The 22,070-nt window shown below is 41.5% G+C and overlaps 1 protein-coding gene across 4 annotated transcripts in view; it reads right to left on the bottom strand.

Annotated features, from left to right (window-relative positions):
* Window positions 1-22,070, bottom strand: part of LOC119187725 (sulfhydryl oxidase 1) — a 142,767-nt gene that overhangs the window by 95,627 nt on the left and 25,070 nt on the right. For all 4 annotated transcript variants that reach the window (XM_075878670.1, XM_037435804.2, XM_075878672.1 and 1 more), the window contains exons 3-7: window positions 19,617-19,777; window positions 18,296-18,392; window positions 15,613-15,785; window positions 12,242-12,379; window positions 4,239-4,362 (exon numbers count right to left, since the gene is read on the bottom strand). In XM_075878670.1, coding sequence (XP_075734785.1) covers window positions 4,239-4,362; window positions 12,242-12,379; window positions 15,613-15,785; window positions 18,296-18,392; window positions 19,617-19,777 — 693 coding nt within the window. The remainder of the gene's footprint in view (window positions 1-4,238; window positions 4,363-12,241; window positions 12,380-15,612; window positions 15,786-18,295; window positions 18,393-19,616; window positions 19,778-22,070) is intronic.

Below are 22,070 nucleotides of genomic sequence, written 5' to 3'. Positions count from 1 at the left end.
ATGAATAAGGCTTGTATGGCGGCGGTGTTCAGGCGCCTTTTTATGCAATAATTTGCTCCTTGTGCTCGACTACTACCGCGGGCAATTGACCAAGCGTGAAGGCTGTGCTTGCCGAGGCGAACACCGACATTGCGGTTATACCGGATGGGATGACGGGCCAGTTGCAGCCACTTGATGTCTGCATCAACAAGCCATTTAAGGATCACCAGCGGGGGTTTTGCACGGACTGGTTGAATGAAGAGAACCACTAGCTGACAACAATGGGTTGTCATCAAACGGGCATAATTGTTGCAGGTGGCGGGCTAGGTACCTGCAGCATGGGGCGACATCCCAGAAACTTTGATAGGGTGCTCCTTCCAAGAAATGTGGCATATCAACTGTGCTTGACGGTACTGAGAATGATGCACTGTTTGAAGACGATAGTGACAAAGAAGTCAGCGATAAGGCCAGCAGCGACGACTTCGAATGAGCACAGCATCTTCATGTTCCATAAATGTTTTTTTTTTTTTTGGTTGCTGTGTTCACCATTTAGTTCAGCCTACATTCAAGGTTTTTTTTCCCCCAGGCTTCAGACTTTTTGGGCTCGACTTAAAATTGGGGCCGGCCTAGATTCGAGTAAACACGGTAACCTTTGCCAGTTAATTTGAACTTTGCTGGTAATTTTACATGCACCCAATGCCAACTGCACCTGCTATGATGATTCCAATGGCAACATCTCACTTCACAGAGCTCAAGATACAGCGATGTGTCAAGTACCTGCCACCTTCCACCAAAATCGCATGTTTTCAACTTGACGCAGAAATATTTTAACGTAACAATGGTAGCACATGTGAGTTATTAAGCACTTACCTAATTCTAATGTGTCATCTCTTCATCAGTCTTTGTCTATATATTTGCACTGATTTTACATCCGAGCTAATTTTAATGTATGCTTTTTTATACTTTTTCAAGAAATTTCGTCCCTAGACTTCCCAGGCAGTCCAATCCAATGCAAAAACACAATAAAAATAACATTCAACCACCCAAAAACAGCCTCGTCAGTGTCATTGCGGCTGACATCTTTGATGACACAGACAACCGTGTATGGCGAGTTTGTGCAGCACAACGATCCTACACTGTCAATGCAGCCTTCAATTTAATACAGGTGAACTTTTAACGGATTATTGTATTTATTCTACCAGCAGCAACAAGCAATGTCATGTTCCCTCGACACTCAGGACCATTACATGTGTCACAACATGAACTAATGAACTGATTAGTCTGGCATTGGTCACTACCCTTCTGCAATTATTGATGAGTTGTCAGATAAACAAAAAAAATAAACACGCTACAGAACATATAGGCGACAACATTTACTCTCCACGGTGGTGAAGGGCTGCATATGAATGATGATGATGGACATTAATAAAATAAAAGTTTCATCGTGTGAAGATTATGTTCACTCGCTTTGTCATTTTCTTTTTTTGCCATAACTGAAGATATGCCATTGCAGCTAAAAAGTCTGGTTCAATTTCGATTTCTATGGAGGGTATAACTATCATTTAAAGCGCACGAAAAAAACAGACATAAAGAGAGGACAAGCGCTTTCTCGCAACTAAACTGTTTATTAGAAAGGGCGGAATATATATACAGGCAACTGAAAAACACGACTCATGCCTGTGCAGGCAAAAAAGTATATCAGTGGCACATCAAGAACACATGGTAAAAGAAAAGAGATTATCTCGGAACATACTCAAGAAAAACAAACTCTTTATCGTGCAGCAAAACTGAAGGCTGGCTGACGCATTGTTCTATGGAGGCTTACGAATGTTACTTTAGAACTAATTTCCTATTTTTGACTAATAAAATGCACGTGTGTTCTCAACTCAGAGTAGCGTTACAACTGTACATTTATTGCCCAATTCCGATTTGTTCTTTTCTCCACTTGTTCTTGTTTGACCCTTGGGATAATTTCACAAATTTTGTCAGTCTCTTCCGAACCAAATTAAGGGAAGTGATTTGTAAATAGCAACTATTCTACTGCTATTCAGTCAAACCCCACATATTGATAGTTGGTTTACCGTTCCAAAACCACCATATATTTATGACATGCCGTAGTGGAGGGCTCCGGAAATTTCGACCACCTGGTGTTTTTTAACGTGCATCCAAATCTGAGCACACGGGCCTACAGCATTTTCGCTTTCATTGAAAATGCCGCCGCTGCAGCCGGGATTCGATCCCACGACCTGCGGGTCAGCAGCCGAGTACATTAGCCAATAGACCACCACGACACGGCTATTCTACTGCTGTCCTTGTGTGTTCTAATAATAATAATTGTTGGGTTTAGTGTCCCAAAACCACCACATGATTAGGAGAGACGGCGTAGTGGAGGGCTCCAGAAATTTTGACCACCTGGGGTTCTTTAACGTGCTACCAAATCCAAGCACATGGGTCTCAAGCATTTACGTCTCCATCAAAAACACGGCTGCCACCAACGTTACTAGATTCTTCTTCAGTTTGCCAGCTCTGCTGGGACGAGACGGCGAAACGCGACCTTTTTCGCTTCCCACTCCCTAGGTGGCGCTTCCAATGCCATTTGACCGGTCACCACGACGTAATGGATCCTATGCACAGTGTTAAACGAAGTTCTTGCCATTAATTTGGCCTTGCGGGAGTTATTTCCTGGATAGTGCACTAAGGTTATTACGAGTGGGCAATTAAAGCACCAGTTGTGCGGCTAATGCGGTGCCACGTGGTGGAGATGCGAGTGCGATGCCTGAATCTTGCGGGCATTGTGTTAATTTAGCCGTATGGCGTTCTTGTTCTTTAAAATTCAACTGTATATATTAAAGAACCGTTGCAGTGGGCTTAAGGGTAAATGCTGGAGGACTATACACCCGAATTCAGGTGCATGTTAGAGAAACCACAGGTGGCCAAATTTTTCAAAGCTGTTCAACACGACGTGCATCGTAATTGTATAACCTTAGTTATTGTTATATGATGAGGCACACACCACATTCATCTGATGCCGCCAGAAATATTGGAAGTGTAAAGCCTAGAACAACTTGTTCGTCCCAGATAACTGAAATTTACATTCCGAACGTTTTTCTTTTTTTCTCAAGGAAAGATAGCACACAATTCAATAAATGCATGTCCTTTATAAGGCTATAAAATGCAAAATACAATGAGCTCAGCAAAGTCTTATTCAACACAATTTATTGAACGCTACAATAAACAAACTGGAAGTCATTTTTGTTCACATGGTATCAAAACTACTTCAACACGTGGTATCAAAACTACTTCACCGTGAACATTGTGCACGTAGTCCTTCAAGATATAGTCCTCCTGGAAGTAGAGGTCGCACACAGCGCAAGATCTTGATAGTTCCTTATCCAATCTCGGTATTGCTCGTTGCCACTGTTGAAGACCCACTTCATCAACGGGTGGCTTGAAAAAATGCCTTTTTTCGGTTGCAGATTTTGTTGAGTTGTAGCCGCTTCAGCAACCAGTGACAAAGCAACGAGGCATATTTTATAACATCGAAAAACCGTCACACAACGCTTGAGAGCAATGCAGCTAACAACCGGCACGATAACACAACAGAGCTGACAGCAAGTGAGACACAACATCAATTGTCTCTATGATATCGCAGTAAGCAGCAGTGGGAGCACAAACTGCGTAAGTGTCGTCGATCTCGCTGAGACACACAATGATAGCGATTGCCACGGAACACACTTGCACTATACTTGCACGCTACGAAGAAGCACCTGCTATTTTGCTTTGCCGGCGTGGTCGGTGGCGTGCGCCTAACCGCTGTGAGCCTCGTCAGACCGACCAAAAACGACGAGCGCACCGCTTCGTGGTGGTTCATAGAAGGGTGACACCTGCGGTGGCGCAATTTGCAAACTGAAAGAAGAATCTGGTAACGTTGGCTGCCACAGCCAGGATTCGATCTCGCAACCTGCGGGTCAGCAGCAGAGTGCTTTAGCCACTAGACAACTGTGGCGGGTCGCTTTGTGTTCTGACAGTTGCCAGTTTTTCGAAATACAAACCAGAGCAAAGAATTACATCTTTGTCTCAAAATTGCAAGACAAAAGGCAATGTGGAAGATGGTAACGCATTCATGTGGATATATGGGTCACTCATTTTTCTCAATTACACAAGTTTTATCTCCGAAAGAAGATCAACAGCAAAGTATGGAGTCTTAGGAAAAGGCATTCACAACTTTAGGTAATGCCATCAACCCAATTGGTACGCACCTTAACCAGGACATCAACAAAGTGCACCAGAGCGGCAAGTTCAGTTTGATTGAGATGTTCATGGCCAGCCACTTCTTGGCGCAAGGAGTAGACCAGTGCATTATTTAGGTCAGCCAGGTACACCCTGTGAATTGCCATGACAACAAACACATGAGCATACAGACCTTGCTCATACACTTCAAAAGCATACAAAAGTACTAGAAGGTAAACTTTTTTTTATTCCTTGTTTTAAAGAACTTCCCTTCAAAGATTTTAGCATCTGTGTAGGAAGCAGCAGTGGTAAGAAAGTACATGAATACAGCTTCTTTTCGGATTGTCCATTACCTTAATATATTGAGCACAATAAACAAGACTACCTTTATTTTGTCATTTACAGGCTTCTAGACACTAGAGCATTAGGTCACAAAGTTGAGATGATTTGGCACAGCACCGACAACTAAATTATTATAAAGAAGTAGGCGAGGCATCTCTTGAGAAAGGTAGCAGTAAGACACATTCGCTATATTCTAGACTGAGTAGATAAAACTGAATGTAAAATTTGTCATGCCTTTAAACCAATTTTTAAATGTGTGTAATGCTTCCCTGGAGCTGTTAGCACTTTGCCTTCCACAAATTCGCAAGGCACCATGCAAATGATATGAAAAACACTAGAAAAAGAACTTCAAGATATAGCAGATCCTTATCCAAGATAACTATTAGTATCACAGGATAATATCTGCATAGCAAACATGAAATAATTGTGGAATGTCCTTCTCTATTACTCCACTGTCAAGACAGTCTTTGTGGGGTAAGAGAGAAGACTGCAAGAAATGAGAAGTGAGAAAATTCTGGGTGTGCGAATATCAGATACTAGCAGCTTTCTACTTGAATACAAAATAAAACTAAAAAAAGGCCAAATATCAAATTTAATGCCAATATAAAAAATTTTATCTTTACAGGCCTCAATAAATTACTGTTGTGGAGTATGTTCACAGGTGTTATTTTCGGCATTTGTTTGTTTGCTTCAGAGCAAAAATATTAGCTTTCTTTGAATCTAGTTGAGCAGCACTGCTGTGAATTAGTTAGAATAATCAAATTATTGAGCTGCTAACATGTAGAACCTTGTTACACCTACCGTAAACATACTAATGGTTGAAACATAGTTGCAGCAGATCCCCAAAAAAGCCTCATGGAGCCATTTGATGAATGCTTAAGCAATAGTAGCTCATCCTATGCAGACCAGTTAGCGGGAATTGTGATCACTTTTTCTGGCAGAATAGTTGGCTGGGCTTCTGCACTCTCTGTGCCACCAAATCCTGAATGTGATGCAAGAGAACTTACATGTTTTAAGTAACTACAGAGTGCAGTTGACCAATGATTCTGACTTTGACACTGTTGTGGCAATTCTTTTGCAAGTGTGCATTGAAAAAAAAAAAAAAACTAAGGAAAGATGGCAGCCATTGATAATTGCATCAGTATGATATATCGCCAGCCACCCTATTACGATAAGTATCTTTGGCGACCTTCTAGGTTGCACATATGGTGTAGCACTGTTATAAGTGCACTGTACGCTTTTGACAGTTGACAGTCTAAGTGCTCCGCTGGCCCTGTGCTGCCATTTGATGCATGCATCCTCTTGAAGGACCGCTTTGAAGTGCGCAGCACTTTGTGGAAACCAAGAAGCTCGCTATAACAGAGTTGGCTCAAAAGAATACTCGTCACAATCGTGTACAGTTTGGCACAGCTCAGACACTGACAAACCTCACCTCCTCACTGAAGTGACACTCCCATGGCATATGTGCGTAGCACGGTTCTAAGCTTACTGCATGATTTTAATAGGCCACTAACAACGCACTGTGTCATTCATTGCTGCCTCCTCGTGTAAGACCACTAGTGCGTTGCAGGCACGCCGACTGCATGTCACTGGCAGGAAGCTCACCAGCACCACACTGACCCAACAGTAAGCTACTTGCTGCGCCCATGCACTGTTAAGAATGTAGTGGGTAAGATGAACACTGCCATGTGCAGCAAGCACGTGTATACAGTGCATGCAGCAAGCACATGAGTTGAGGTGATGACATGCTGGGATGATCGGCTTCATGTTGAAGCAAGTACCATGTTTCAATAGAACGGCACCAGTATTCGATCACAAGGAGACCGCAGCACAGATGTGTACAAATGTAGTGGAAAAAGCTGATCGGTGTGTTCATTCGCTCTGTCAGTTGTTGTGGGATCAGGACTCTAAATAAGTTTTAAAATGCTTTTCTGCATTGCCACCATGCGCTATTAGACATTCGTGTGAAACGGGCAGAATATTTTTAGCACATTGATAAAAAAAAAGGAAAGGTCTTACAATGGGTACCTTATGCAAAATTTTTATTGGTATCGCAATTTTTTTTTGTTGGTAGCCGTGGCATGTGTGTCAGCAGATGCAAATCCATACTTGATGGTTAATGCGTACTAATGTTTTGCATGTAGTGATACTGCACTCCGATCAGCTATGAATTAACAAGGTTTCACTATTCAAAAAATTGAATAGTACCTAGATGTCAATTCAGGATGTGAAGTACAGTTGAGCCCACATATAATGACCCCACTTAAAACGAACAATATCTGTGTTACTATGAGAATATACATTATTTCAATAGCACAAATTGCACTTACAATGAATGTATCTGAGTGCTGTCGTTTGGTTACAGCTAACGGAGCCGGCACTTTGGTGACTTCCCCGGACCCCGTTTTCGACTGCCGATACGCCATCAACGAAGTGCCCATAGATTTTTATTGTTAAACACTGACCCTGCCTCGGCAGCCCTCTAGTTGTTGCTCTCTCCGAGTGATTTTTGTTGTTAACCACCCCTTCGTCCTTTGTACCCCCGCTACTCTGAGCACCCTGCATCCCTAGATGAGGTGTGTGTTTTCCCAATTCGAATCGCCTGACTGGTCTGCCTTTAGTTTTTGATCACTTGCAGAAATTAGACGCTTTCTTCTTCTAACCACTACCACCACCACACTATTGTTGGTGCCGCCGATCTAGAGTGACCAGACTTTCTGCCAGCATCATTGGTCGCTTACTGTACCCGATCGTCTGTGTCTTGCCTAGATCCGTGTTGTATTGCTCCAGTGCACGTGCTTGCACTACCCCACTGACTTTGATTATTCGCGATTCATTCCGTGTTTAGGACCTGTTCTCGTTCACTTCGGACTTCGGATTCCGCTTAGCATGCACTTTGCACGCATGCGGAAGCATAAAAAACTGCTGTTTTACAGAACAAATTGCGAATTGTCGAAGTCAGCAGGGCTGCGCAAGCCAACCGGCACCACAATGCATTTTTTTTACCCCAGCGCGCACGGACCTCTCTCCCAAGTTTCCCTACGTGTGAATTGCTGTAGACCTTTCAAGCAAGCTACTTGACCTACGTTTCATCACGTGTTTTCGTTTTTCAAGGTTGTCTTCCATCTGTATGCTTCTCTCTTTTAACTCTCTTTGCCCATTTCCACCGCTCCGCGACACCAGCCATGCTGGCGAAGTTGCTTTGTCTCACTAGAAACATGCCCAGAGCAGTACCGCACGTCCTGGATTGTATGTGGCGCTTGCACGTCTTGCTCGCTATTGCTGTGCATGTGTGTTCAGCGTAGCAGACGGGAGGCCTTCTGCGCTCTCTTAAAAATGTGTTGGGCATTTTCCTGCCACTCAACCAAACGAAAGTGCGACCGCGTGTTTAGGACTTGACTGCCTGGCATCCAACTTGCCACTTCAAGTGTCCCTGTATTCAGCTGTGGAGAAGGTGGAGGCTTCGTTATCTTTTTTTGCTAATTACCTAATGCTAACGACAGCAGAACTTAGCAGAACGTGCCACTTCCATTTCTGACTGGATGCTTTCATACTGCTAAATGTTTCATGAACGTGTCAAGAGGGATTTCAACTACGACTGAAAGAATACCGTGGGCAAAACAAACGAAGGACTGGAATTATTGACTTGCAACTCCTTTGCATCAACTTCATCACAATGCATCAACTTCATCACAAAAAATAAAAGTAACCTCCACATGAGCATGAATCTTACTTTCTATTTCAATTTTAGAGGAATTCAGCACTATGATAGAGCAGAAGTCATCAAGTGAAGCACTAGACCACTAAAGCCGAGGCCTCTGACAGAGCTGGACCACACCACAAGTTTCCAAGGCTTCAAGTAGCTGAACTATTATTGCAATAGCAATTATATGGACACTCTCGGCTGGATTTTGCCGCCGGCGTCAACGTCACTCACCGCCTTAGTATACGTATCTACATATATGAACGTATCTATATAGATGAAAATGCAAAAAAAAAATAATAATGCAGAAAAAGACTTCGGTGCCCGGAACCGAACTTGGGACCTCTGAAACGTGATGTGAGGCGTTAACCATTGAGCCATGGAGAGGCACGTCCTTCAATGTTCAAACAGCAAGCTATTTATATTTACCACTTACAGCTGTTGACGGCATCTCAGGGAAGAACTATCGTGTTTTCGGCATTACCAGTAAGATGGCACAATGAGTGCACATCGCCACATTGTCACGGCTTGGCAGCAAGCGCTCTCATCTCCCGCGCGTACTTTCCCGCGTGGAGAGGATGAGGGTGGACGCGTGCTCGTGCGCCCTTATCTCGTGGTGGGGAGGATCGTACGTCTTGGCTGGCCTTGGAATTTCACAGTAACAATTCTGTTCCAGTTACCGGGAGCAAAAAGGTCACTGCAATCGTTGCACAGTCTACGTTTGCGAAAAGGGCGCACTTTTCAGACACAGTGAAGTAACAACTGCAATGCTTATTCCCGTTCATCTGTACTTATGAGTACGTTTCACGCATCATTTGTGCGTGAGAAACGCGAGGCACGTTTCGATCTGCTTGCCATTCTGCACACGAACTTCCAATTTGTCGCTATTGTGTTCATTGCTTCACCTTTGTAGCAAAGCTGTGACATTTTACTGAAGTTTTTCAATGTAACTACAGGTTTTTCCACTCAGTTTATTCGAAGTGCCAGCTTAAATAATTCACATGCCATTGAAGTAATCTGAGGGGCAAGCAACCACGTGCTACACATTTAATCTAAGTGCCAACTCAATCAGGCCATTTGCCAGTGAGTTTATTCCAAGTGCCAACATGTTTAATCCAATTGCCGATGGCTTTAATTCAAGTGTCAGTCAGTTTAATCCAATGCCCAAAAAGCAGAATACGGGTTGTAAAAATGTCAGTACGATTAAAGTGTAGTTTCTATATTATAAAAGACAATTGTCGGAAGGTAGAAAAAACCATTATTTGTATTCACCGCTGGTATATTCGTGAAAAAAATTAGTGCCGCAGTTCACTTGAGCCGTGTTTTGAGTGCTTATACAGTCGAATCTCATTAATTCGAACACGCTTAATTCGAACTTCCGGTTAATCAGAACTCATGCTGAGGTCTTGTCGAAGCTATGTGTATTCCAATGGGAAAAATGCCCCGTAATTCGAACGTGCGAGCACTTGCGACGGTTAATTCAAACATACCGAGCTCCGAAAATGCTCTCAGCACCACGCCCAATCCTGCTACGGCACCTCCGACACCTCAACGCTGCGCGCGAAGGAAAAGAAAAGGCTTCAGTGGAATGTTTGCTCTCTCTTAAATGCCGATCTGCGACGCACCTGTGCCATGCTTCTCTCTTTTCCATCCCTGCCACGTAAAGACCCTTCAACTCTGGCTGACCGGCTCGCCCTCTGCCATCTCCTGACACCGTGAAGCTCTCGCTGAGTGGTATCGCGCACTTGGACTTCTTTGACTATGTCCCCATCTTTTTCTATTTTATCTTTACTTCTCATTCCATCCGTTTTAATTCCTCCTTATCCCTTTCCCTCGTCAGCCACTGTTGAAGTGTCGCACATAGATGCATACAGTTACGGGGCTCACTTTTATCTTCTTTTCTCTTATGTAAGAATCACTCTCCCCCCCCCCCCCCCCTTTTTAACGCTGTGTGCAAGAGAGAGAGGAAAAAAGAAAGAAAGCTGTGGTGGAGTGGTGGCTTTCTCTCACGCGCCGGTGGCATGCTTCCCCTTTTCCCGTCCCTGCCACGTAGACCCTTCTTTCAACAACGCACGCGAAGAGAGAAAAAAAACCAAAAATCTGCCGCGGAGTGTTGGTTCTCTCTCAAATGCTGATCTGCTTTTCTCTGCGTCGAGAACGCTCCTCCTTTCTCCTCACGTGCTGGCCACGCTGCGGCTGCATAGCAGAGACGCAGTCGTTGTCGTCTTTAGAGAGTGTCGGCGCTGGACAATGCCGCGCGCAACTTATTTTGCCAGGAGAATGCTGAAGTCGAAGTAGAAATGCTTTGCAAGCTGCGGGCAAAATTGACTTGCTGCAAAACAAACGTGTGCAGGTGCGCATCACCGATTACTTCAATTAATGACGGATGTCCTGTGATTTGTGAATAAATGTAAGTCTTCTGAAACGTCCTCCTCGTATGTTAGCTCAATGCACATGCCCCCTGCATGGTGAGACTTTCGTTCATTTGGCTTTTATTAATTCGAACTTCTTTTAATTCAAACGAATTTTCGGGCCCCTTCGAGTTCAAATTATAGAGATTCGACTGTACTTTGCAATGTACAAGTTTGTAGATGAGTGCTTGGTCCAGGTGGAGTCATTTTAATGGCAACGAAAGAAAAATCAGGAACATGCTAACGAATATTTCATGTTTATCAATAAAGCTCATAATTGGATTTTTATAGCATTGCTTGACCCGGCCAGGTCATGTAATGGGAAGGGCAAAATATGGTTATAGGAGTGCCGGAATGCATACCAAGATATGGAAAACCGGGGCGTGGGCAGTGACGGGTCAAAAGCAAGTACATGCTCAAGAAATTAGGGGGCCCTCACAGGAAAGAGTGAATTAGAGATAATTCGAAGAGTTTTTTGCCCTGCAGTGCACATAGGATGTAGACTCATGATCCTAATGTGGACAATGAAAGTCATATGTTACATTCATATTAACTGTTAACTTTTTATTCAAACAATTGTGTGTATCCAATGAAATACGCAAGTTTCAAGCAAACACACTTCAGCAACACTAGCATCGTCTGTTACACGAGAACAGGAGTATCTCCTTTGATGCTTTTATAAAAAAAAACTCAATTCAACATAAACCCAACTAAATACAAGTTCAGTTTTTTAAATGGCTATTTCTGATTTCAAGAACGGATTAATATCATCTGTCGGTCATTATCGTTCTCACCGAGCTGAGCAGACGACTGCGAATGCCTCAGCGAATAAGCAGCCAAATGCCGTCTGCTGAACAGACGACATGAGTCTGCATATGCGATGGTCTAAATAAGTAGCTGGAATAATGCAGTAGCAATGAAGCATGGACTAACATGGACTCTATCAGCGAATACATTTGGTAACCATAAAAGCAATTAATACATGCTGTTTTTTTAATTTGAAACTATGACAACAAAACGTTAGGGGGAAATAACACTGCACCTCATTTCATAAGCATTAGCATGTATAGCGGAGTGAAAAGTTCTTACTGTCACTTCACGTTTACATTATTCTGACATTTAGACTGTAAAAAGTGGCAAACTATGTGTTTCTGGTGCATAGATTAAACTGACTGGCACCCGAATTAAAGCCGTTGGCAACTGGATTAAACATGGTGGCACTCTGATTAAACTCACTGGCACGCGGCCTGAGATGGCACTTGGATTAAATATGTTGGCGCTTCAACTAACTGTTTGGCACATGAATTAATTAGTTTGGTGCTCAGATTATTTAAATGGTGTGTGGCACTTGGATAAAATGAGCTGGAAAACCTGTAGATTCATAGCGAATTCTTGTGCAAAAATAACAATTTAGCAAGTGACACATTTGAATTCCACTCAATATCTCAGTCCCATTATAGTAAGCACTGTGTCAAGAAAAGTCTTACTGCAACGGAGTGCTGTGAAAAGATTAATCTCTTTAAAAACCTACTTTTTTCATTAAACACAGCGTACTATTAGTACTATGCCAACTTACTTGCTCGTATCGGCGACCTTGCTCTCCTCTGGTGATGTTGTACTGGAAATTGTTGTTGTAGTACTCACACTCATTTCTTTCATGTAAGGTTCCAAAACCGTCAGCACATGCTCTCGCGAACGACCTTCTTCTTTCACCCTGAATGTAAAAAAAGGTATGAAGCCAACATAAAGCAAGTAAATAAATAATATGGCATTATTATTTCGAAACACTAGTACTATTCTGATGTATCCTAATGAGTAATAGGCTTTAAAGCGTACATTGCTGGGTCCCTTTTATTGAGGACGGACTTGTGCACATCATACGTGTTACTGCTCTTGCCAATTACCTAACCCCATTGGGAGTCTATTACATAGCAGGGTACTATTGTAAGGCACCAGCTTATAACTCAACTTCAGGTTCAACGAAAAAAATAAAACAGACATCTACAAATGAGCATGAATTTAACTTTCTATTTCAATTTCTTGGGAATATAATGTTGTAGAAGCACTCTCTTCCACAAGACTAAACACATTTATTTTTAACAAACTGACAGCATAAATGAGACAGATGAAAATAAAGCCTTGTGAGACAATGCTTTAAGGAGGCAAGCAACTCTCATGAGACTATAATGATTTCAGAGAATTTTTCCTTTGACTGTCCACAGGCAACACATAACTCAATACCCTATAACGGTATACAAGCTAAAAACCTCTATCAGAAACTACGTCACACGTACATTAATTAATTTTTAGGGTTTGATGTGCCAAAACTACAATATGATAATAAGGCCCACCGTAGTAAAGGCTTCCAGAAACTTAAGCTATAAAGAATTCTTTAATGCATTTAGCAAGGCTAGCTGGCACTGATGGAATGCTTCCATAATACAGTAGACTCGCAATGATTCGAACTCTGATAATTCATACTTTTAGTTAATTCACTTTTAGTTAATTCAAACTAAATTTAATATTTTGGTCAGCCCTCCCTTCTTTCAATGTATTTATAAAATCTTCTTAATTCAAACTCCATCATTCAGTTAATTCATACTTTTCGCAGGTTCATACCAAAAAATATTTGCCACTTTCTCGCTACTATTTAAGAATTTGTGTGCTTATATAATCCTAACAGTCTAAAAATGAAAAGTAAGCACCTGAAGCCTTCAAAAGAAAAGGTTTTGCAAGTAAACAAATGTTTGAAATGAAGCACATGCATGGTAAACCGTGATGCTTCTCAACTGGTATAGAGAGCTTTGTGCTGGAGGCACAAACCTATAGCAATGAAGCAGTCCGCAATTCACGATTTCTTTAAAAGGTCTGATCAGCAGGAAACGGCCAATAAATTTCTGGACTTTACACCTCTGCTTTCTGTTCTTTGTGGGCAGTTAGGTCTTAAAAACGCTTGAACAATTTTTAAATGTGATAAAATCAATGTCAAATCATAATGTGTGGTGCCACCACACCCAGAGTCATCTATCTGAGAACTTCTGATGATTAAAACTTCTTGATAATTTAAACAAAAATGAGAGGTCGCTTCAAGTTTGAATTAATGAGAGTTGACTGTACAAGCAAACCTGCACAGAGACTGCAAAAAAATACACAGGACACCAGCAGTTGTCCTATGCCTTTCTGTGAAGTCCTTGTGCTCACTCTCTGATATTATGGGTAGGCTCTTTAACATGCAGTGACATCACAGAGTGCATGGTCCTCTAGTACTTCACCTTCACCAAAATGCAACAGCCATGACCAGGATCAAACACGGGCCCTTTGTGTCAGCAGCCAGGCACCATTACCATGATGCTACCGTTGGCATATTATCACACAGCCAAATCCCATTTGTGTCCATTTTTTATTAGGTGCACAGACAGTTGCTAAAGCCCCTCTATCTATGTCCATGCTTGACGTGGTTGTGGTAGATGAATAGAGGGCCTTCAATAGGGGAAAGAGAGCAGCTAACATGAAGCTGGAAAGTTTCTTGACAAGTAAAAAGAGCTCAGCTCACAACGACCAGCAATCATTCTAGACAGTCTTGACTACCTAAGCCATGCGGACATGCAGTTGCAAAAAACATAATGACATTCTGTCAACACCTGTCAGATTGTAAATGCAGGAGCATGAACAAGCAATGTCATTTATCATTATGTGAGATAGTAAAGTACGGCTGCAGTGAGGGGAGACTAAGCTTTTGTTTTAAACTTTTAAATGTGATAGCGTTGAAGCGCTCGTATCGCAGAAATTCTGTTGTCGAAATCGGCATCGGTGTCGTTGGTTGTGAGCGAAAAATCATCTTATGCATGATCGAAAACTGAGATTGATGCAAATAAAATAAATAAATGATAAAAAATCCTGGAGCAGAGTGCGGACCGAATTAGGGTTGTTTGCGTGGCAAGCAGATGTTCTACCAAACAGCCACGCCTCTGCTTGTGAGAACAGTGAAAAGAACTTCCTTTTCTCGAAAATACAGTGAAAATAGCTTTCATGCTTCACAAACACATGGGTCTTTTATACATGCTTCACAATGCAACATGACATATAACAGTAATAATGCATGGTACAAGCGTTCATTGCCAATGGGTGTCAGAATATGAGTTTATCATAATGGCTCCGTGGCTGAAAGCCGGTACCGCACTACAAAAAGCACACATGCTACTGCACCTATTCTTTCAGGGCCACGTATAGTGGGTACATAGCAAATTCGAAAAGGTTTCATGCACTTAGTGTTTGAAATACGCACTACGAACAGGATGTCGCTATTGCGTTCAACTCCTGAAGGCGAAACTTTAGAGTTCCCTAATTTTTTCACTTTTATGACAATTAGAGAGTAATATTCTGCATGTAAATTACAGCTGTATGATTTGGTCACCAAACTTTTTTATTTGTTAAGCGCGAACACAACAAGAAATTCTCTAAAGGGCCCCTGCAACACTTTTTGAGCGTGGTCAGAAAACGAAAGTTGAGGCTCCCGAGAAACTGCGAGCCAAATCTCATAACACAGTGCCCAACCTAAAATTCGCAATAAGTTCTCAAAGTCAGCTAAATACATATTGCTTGCTTTTTCTCTCTATAAATGATGATACAAGCTGAAAAATCACTCCTCACAGCCATTGCATCAGCCATTGGTAGATTTTGCCACGGTGCACTTGGTCGTTACTCAAGCCACCACAGAAGGCCGGAACTTGTCCATGCGCGCACGCGATCACACTAAAAAGTTGCATATTCGAAGGAAAAAAAAGAGAGAGAGAAAGCGCTCATGGTCACGAATCCTTTAGTGAATCCATTCCATGACTACTTCAAAAAGTGTTGCAGAGCCCCTTTAAAGCAATGCATTAATATTACAGGCTTTCCTAGCGATGTGTTAACCATGAGGTGAAATGAGCATGACCAAAATTTAGACACCTGAGTAGCCTAGTTGAGCTGCCATTACGGTGTAGGATATACAGGTCCGCCCAGTAAATGCTGGAAACACTTGTCTCCTCAGGAAACAAGGACGACAGCCAGGCTCTGTCTGAGGAGACCACTAGACGTTGCACATAAATAGAGGACTGCCTTGATGACAGATCCAAGATTACCTGCACAGTGATGGCCAACATGCTAAATATTTCTCTGTGAAATAAATCACCTCAGTTCTGTAACAATGCTCTCCCTTCTCTTCATGCCTGCCTAAACAGGCTCACAACACTAGCAGTCTCAAGTGCAGATAAACAATTTGTTAGCCTCTGCATAAAACTAACCACACAACTGCTCGGTCTCTCATAAAGGTAAATAACCATGCTCCTATTACTCTATCAGCATTAAAAATAATGAACATTCACAAGAGTTTATCACTAATAAAAAGCGACGGACTCTGACAATGTCAAGCAATATTCGAGACCTTGCAAGCGAAGAAATTATATAACTACAGCAATTTAGCCCCACAGTGTCTTCTTTGTAATGCACGCAGCATGACTAGAACCAAAGCTAATAAGTCTTATGTTACCATGAGAGTTCTAGTCATTCTGAACTCCTTTATAGAAATTTGTCCCCCATTTCAACTTGTATACTAGCATATATTCTAGCATGCAATCATACTCTGTAACCACCAGCGGGTACTTCAGTGAACTATGCTAGACTTTGCACACGTGGCAACCAGAAAATTTACCTTAGAAGCAGCACTCAGTTTGCAAAGCAGGATGCCACCTTATCGGATACTACAGTTCTCCTCAGTTTTATCTCCCATAATTTGCTTCGCACATTAGGGCTACAGCTTCTTTATTATTCCTCTGGCATTTCTTTCTTGCATGGCATAAAGCTGTAAACGGATTTCATACTGTATCCAAAAACACGAAAGCCCTGAACGTCAAACAATGAGCAGAAGAGCAGTGTTCCTGACCCTCGCTGGCTAGGCAAGCTCATGCATGTATGCCTGGCAAAAAAAAAAAAAAAAAAATCAAATTGCAAAACATTCTGACTTCCGGAAATAATGTACTATTGAGAACAGAAGCATTCATGACATGAGATTCGCAATAAAGCTGGATTCTCACATAGCCTGCGAACATAGCCACTAATTAAGAGCTTCCACCTGTAGTACATACTGATAATTAAATTATCTCACAAATTCATAAGAACTTGAGTCTGGCCTAAGTGGGTTTACTAATTGACATCTTGACCTCTAACAAAAGACAGGGACTGTGAAAGGCACAACAACATCGTCCGTAACAGTGTTGCTATTTTTTCTTTTGTTTACCACACGTCATTCCTTTCACTGTCCTTGTCTTTTGTTGGCAGTCTAGGGGTCAATCTTAGAGCAGAACTTAGTCTTTTGTGCAGCCTGTGTCCTGAAGACTTTTATCCTCAGGAGCACAGATGCAGACAATATTACTGATATCACCACCGGCAAGCCCTTAACCTCTCCACACACAAAGCCAGGATTTAACATGCTTATACCCCTGTCACACGGCCACCACCGAACTCTGTTAGACTCCGTCAACGGAAATCTCCGCAAGGTAGTTCGACGGAGATGAAGTTGTATCAGTGTCACATGGCAATGATAAGGTTGCAATAGTTGCCGCGAGGGGGCACAGCCAGCACTGTTTGAGTTTCACAGAAGTATCCCAATTTCATCTCTGAGTGCTTTTTTGTGGATCTTCGTTTTACGAAAACACAATTTTTACAAAACGCAATATTAAGTACGCTTGAAAGCAACAAAGCATTAAAAATTATTTCAAATGGAAACACATTCACGATTTGTAGCAATGCTGGCCACCTTGTGCCTAACACTATGTTTGTTTACAATTGCCCTGTGTTCGGCGACTGGTTTTGTAGCCCGTGTACCAAAGTCCTTCTTTCCTTCCCTCGCGAGCGCATGCCAAATTACCCTTGAATTAGGTTTAGTCCCATTACCCATTCCTGCTGTCGTCAAAGCAGGTGACAATGATGCAGCGCTGTCAGTCATTCCTCTCCCGGGCACACGCAAACACGGCGACTACAAGAACCGCACGCATGGACAATGCCCTTCACACCGCGCCAAAGAAACACACGTTATGAATGAGTACTGCAACAAAAGAACGTTTAATATTGCCAAAATGTATCTATTGTTGTCACTGTGGCAATTCAGTGCTTGAATTTTTTTTTCTGACCTGCCGATACTGGGAACGCGAGTACCTCATTCCGCTGCAAAAAGAGATCGTCGAACGTCCTTTGCGAAATGCTGCGTTTACCTTCGTTTGCATAAGGGTTGCCGTGTGACACGGACCGCATCTCCCTTGTCGTAAGGACGAAGGAGCTAAACGGTGTTTGCGGGTGCCCGTGTGACAGCGGTATCAATCTGTAGCACAGTATTAATCTGTGGCACGGTGTCTGTGGCACGGTGTCTGTGCCACGGTGTCTGTGCCATGCTGCTGCAGGAATCAGGTTAAATTTTAGCGACAGAAAGCTGCACACTCCATACAAACTACATCTACCTGACACCAACTAGTGCAACTTTTAATGCATATGTGTAGGTGTTTTTTCTTTTAATCTCATTTGTCAAGTTATCAGAAAATACAACTGAGCATTTCTATGCAAACTCACAAGACATATCATCTGTAATGAAATGGCTCACCTCTTTTCCAACATATGAAGTGTTAAGTTCCACAACAAGAATTTGGACGTCTATATTTGCTGGTACGTGCGCCCATAGCCCTTCCGTAGTTTTTTCCCTGAAATGCATAAGAAGTGTTGATAAAAAGGAGCATTTCAACGTTCAACATTCTTGAAATATCTCAAAGTATTAAATGTTTTATTACACAGAACAAAATAGCAATATTACAGCAAAACTGCGAGCTTGTTTCTAGAGCTAAGGTAGAATGCTTGCTCGACAAATTGGTACTATAGTGCTCAGTATCAGCTACACTGCATGAGCGCGTGGCCAAGTGCATGGCAAGGTTGAACAGTGGCACCTATACTGACATGTTTTCATGTTATCAGGGGAGACTCACACGGAACAGCTAAATTCTCTCCCATTAACTCAAAAATATGCCACGATCAGCGCCACTGTACAACCTTGCAGCACGCTTTTTCTTTAAATAAATTTTTTTTTCTCTTATAACATACCCTTTTTGTCCCCTAATGTCCATGCTGCAGTCATCAATAGCCTGTTCAGTCAACTTTTGTCCGGAAAGCACTCTTTAATAATTTGTTCAACTTAAATTTGAGGGCACAAAAAGTGGCATGTATTAGGAGGCAGTCACGTAAAAGCTTTAAAAAACTCGCATGCTGTAAAAAAAAGCTGAGAAACAAAATTATTCAGGAAAGTTATCTGAGAATAGTGTTTAAAGATAGGTTTCTGAGCAAGTGCAACAACTTCCAGATAGAATACTTTTTGCTAGTTATTACTGAAAAAGTTCAATAACCAATCTGTTAATTTCCTAGCTTGGCAGGCTGGAAAAGATATCCTGGCATGCTCTACATGGCTTCTAAGCAATACTGCCCCAATTCGATATGAGCCCCTACACATTTTTTTTTTAATACCTGGCGCTAGTTATGTGAAACACCCTGTAGATCTGGCAAAAAGTCACTCTACTTTTAATTAAAAGCTGTTTCAAAGAAGTGCATATTCATTGGTGCTATCAAGGAAGGAACTAATACTATAAAGCTTATATCTTAATGCCCATCTTTCATTCAACTTATACCTTAATGCCCATCTTTCATTCTATGTTGTAGCTATTCCGTGCTTGCTTTGTGCCGAAAATCAGACTTCTTTAAGAATGAGCCTACAATAACGCATGCACAAATGACATCCATTTCTTATTTGAAATGCATAATCGCGTGCAAAAGAATATCACTTTTCCTCTTTGCCTGTTCAAGTAAAGAAATGATAAGGAATATCAATATGGGAAAAAAGAATTTCATGGAGAGGCACCCCCTGAGACAGAAGTACTAACCCCTGAAAGGCACCAAGGAAAGGCCAGCCTCTAGGCCGCTCCCCTCGATAGGCATCATTGCTACCCACAAGGTCAACAGCCTGGTGTCGTAACTGTTCTGGATGGTGGTGAGTTTCTACTTCAACACCTCGATCTTGAAAAGTTGAGCGTGCTTGAAAAAACTGCAAAATGAGCCCAACAAGAGGACAGCATCGTGTTATGACAAGGGGGAAAATAAGACATGCACATACAAAGACTATCTATAGAACATTTACAAAAAACAAGTGGTACCTAAGCAAGCAATAGAGTGAACCATGATCCAGCACCTTACATGTTGCTTATGATCTCCCCTTAATCTCAAATACAGTGTCAGTGTTGCATCTCTGAAGACAGGGTATAACGTGGAAGTTCCACAACTAGAGCCCGGACTCAAAGCACCCAAAGAAGAATAAGAAGAAGAAAGCTAAAATGATGAACAGGCTGTTATGCAAGAGGTTACAGCAAAGTGAACAACATCGAAAACATCCATGCACAGGTGAACTAACAGATAAGCAAATACAATACTCATGATGAGGATGTAGAAAACAAAATGAAATACAAAAAAATAGAGTTCTCTCCAGAGTAACAACACAAACAAAGTGATTCTAGGTATGCTTCTTTCATGCTATTTTGTAGGTTTGCGCAAAAAGAGACTTTTAGATACGAATCAAATACGAATACGAATTGAATAATACAAAAATAGTTTTAAAATAGCAAAGCAACCATCTTCAAAAGCCCGAGAATCGTAATGTAAACATTTTTGAAAAAGTCCATGAATTCCACAACATTTTATTTGGAACGAATATTTACGAGCTTAAACAATCAAACGTTACTATGACTCGTAACTGACAAAAAATAATGCCACAGTTTTGCTAGCTGAACCAGGCTTGCATACAGCATGTAGAGCCTCAGTTATATTTTTAAGAAAATAGAGCAGTGAATACAGTATTTAAAGTGGCACTTGGTCAACAGTTTTCAAACTAAACTGATGCATAAATATTAAAATAATTCACGAGTCAACATGATATTGAATGTCATGATGACATGATGAAGATAGTGGATTGGTGACTCTCTCACTTAAACGACAGACGAGTCTTACGCAAAAAAAGCCTTCATTCTGTCTTTGATATAGTGTCAATAGCAGTTCCATAAAAGCTGCAAGCATTTTGGTAGTTCACTGATTAAAGCTGAAAATGTTAGCCCTGTCAGTTCTAATGTTTCGTTCCTAAGCGGTTTTTTTTCCCATCGATGGTTATTATTATAAAAAATACTAGAAAAATATTTGGTATTTCTAAAATGCACGATTCAATCTGAGTGCCAAATCAAATGAAACACTATTTGATTCAATATTTGGAATTGTGAAATATATACCAGCTATCTTGAGTAGTGTGATTCCTTAATACATTGTTTTTGTCTATGACATTTTGACACATTAAAAGGCACATTCTGCATGACAAAACTAAAGTAGAGGGAGCCTAATGTGCTCATGTTATGAAACAGGGATAGTATTGATATTGACAATTAAGAAATCGATGTGATTAAAGTGAAAATGAATTTAGAAAAAAAATTATGCCTTGTGTAAATGTGAGTGCACATGAACGTTTAGACTATATGTCACCAATTTACGTTAAAAGGTGCCCTGAAGCAACTGTCTTGGCAATCATTAAATGACATTGCTAAATAGAATACGTTGGTTCAATATCTCCTGCTTCTTTTTCCAAATTCAAGCAGAGTTGCAGGTAGCTACAGCATCCTTCAAATGGCCTTGTCTCTCCTTTAGTCCCTACAAACACTCTAGAAGTTGCAGAGGGATAGCCTGGCTGTTCTTTAGTGTTCTAAAACACTTTATTACTCGTATTAATGCAATTCCTTTCTTGAGATCAAGCCTGCCTAAGGCCAGTTAAGAAACCAGTTCGAAGCACTGGCATGGCTCTGTGGTAGAACACTGGGCTGGCACGCAGCAGATCGATGTTCGAATCCCATTGTGTCATTGGCGTTTTTAATTTACTGAGTTTTTTTTTTCCGTTCAATTCTGGTTACGGATATCGGGGGCGGAAGACAACTATGGTGCTACACGTGACCCGTGTTCTCATCTCATAACCGCTTTTGCTGTACAATAAATAGAGTAGAAACACACAGCGCATTCACACAGGCACACACCCAGGCACCAAACACGTACGGCACTTACTTCCACCAAACACGTACGGCACTTACTTCCAACTGTTTATTCATCGCATGAATGCTTTGAACATATATACATGTGGCACATGCACACATTAGCGTCAGAGAAGCCAATAGCACATACTATCAAGACATACTTTTTTTTCCTTACTCCTTCTCACAGGCAAGAGTTGATAAACTTAATTTCACCAGAAAACAAAGATATCTTTATTTCTGGAGAAATTCATTCATAGCAGATATCCAGAATTATTTTTG

This window comes from Rhipicephalus microplus, chromosome X (assembly GCF_043290135.1).
Source record: "Rhipicephalus microplus isolate Deutch F79 chromosome X, USDA_Rmic, whole genome shotgun sequence".
NCBI classification, from domain to species: domain Eukaryota; kingdom Metazoa; phylum Arthropoda; class Arachnida; order Ixodida; family Ixodidae; genus Rhipicephalus; species Rhipicephalus microplus.
This window is presented reverse-complemented; position numbering and strand designations above follow the sequence as displayed.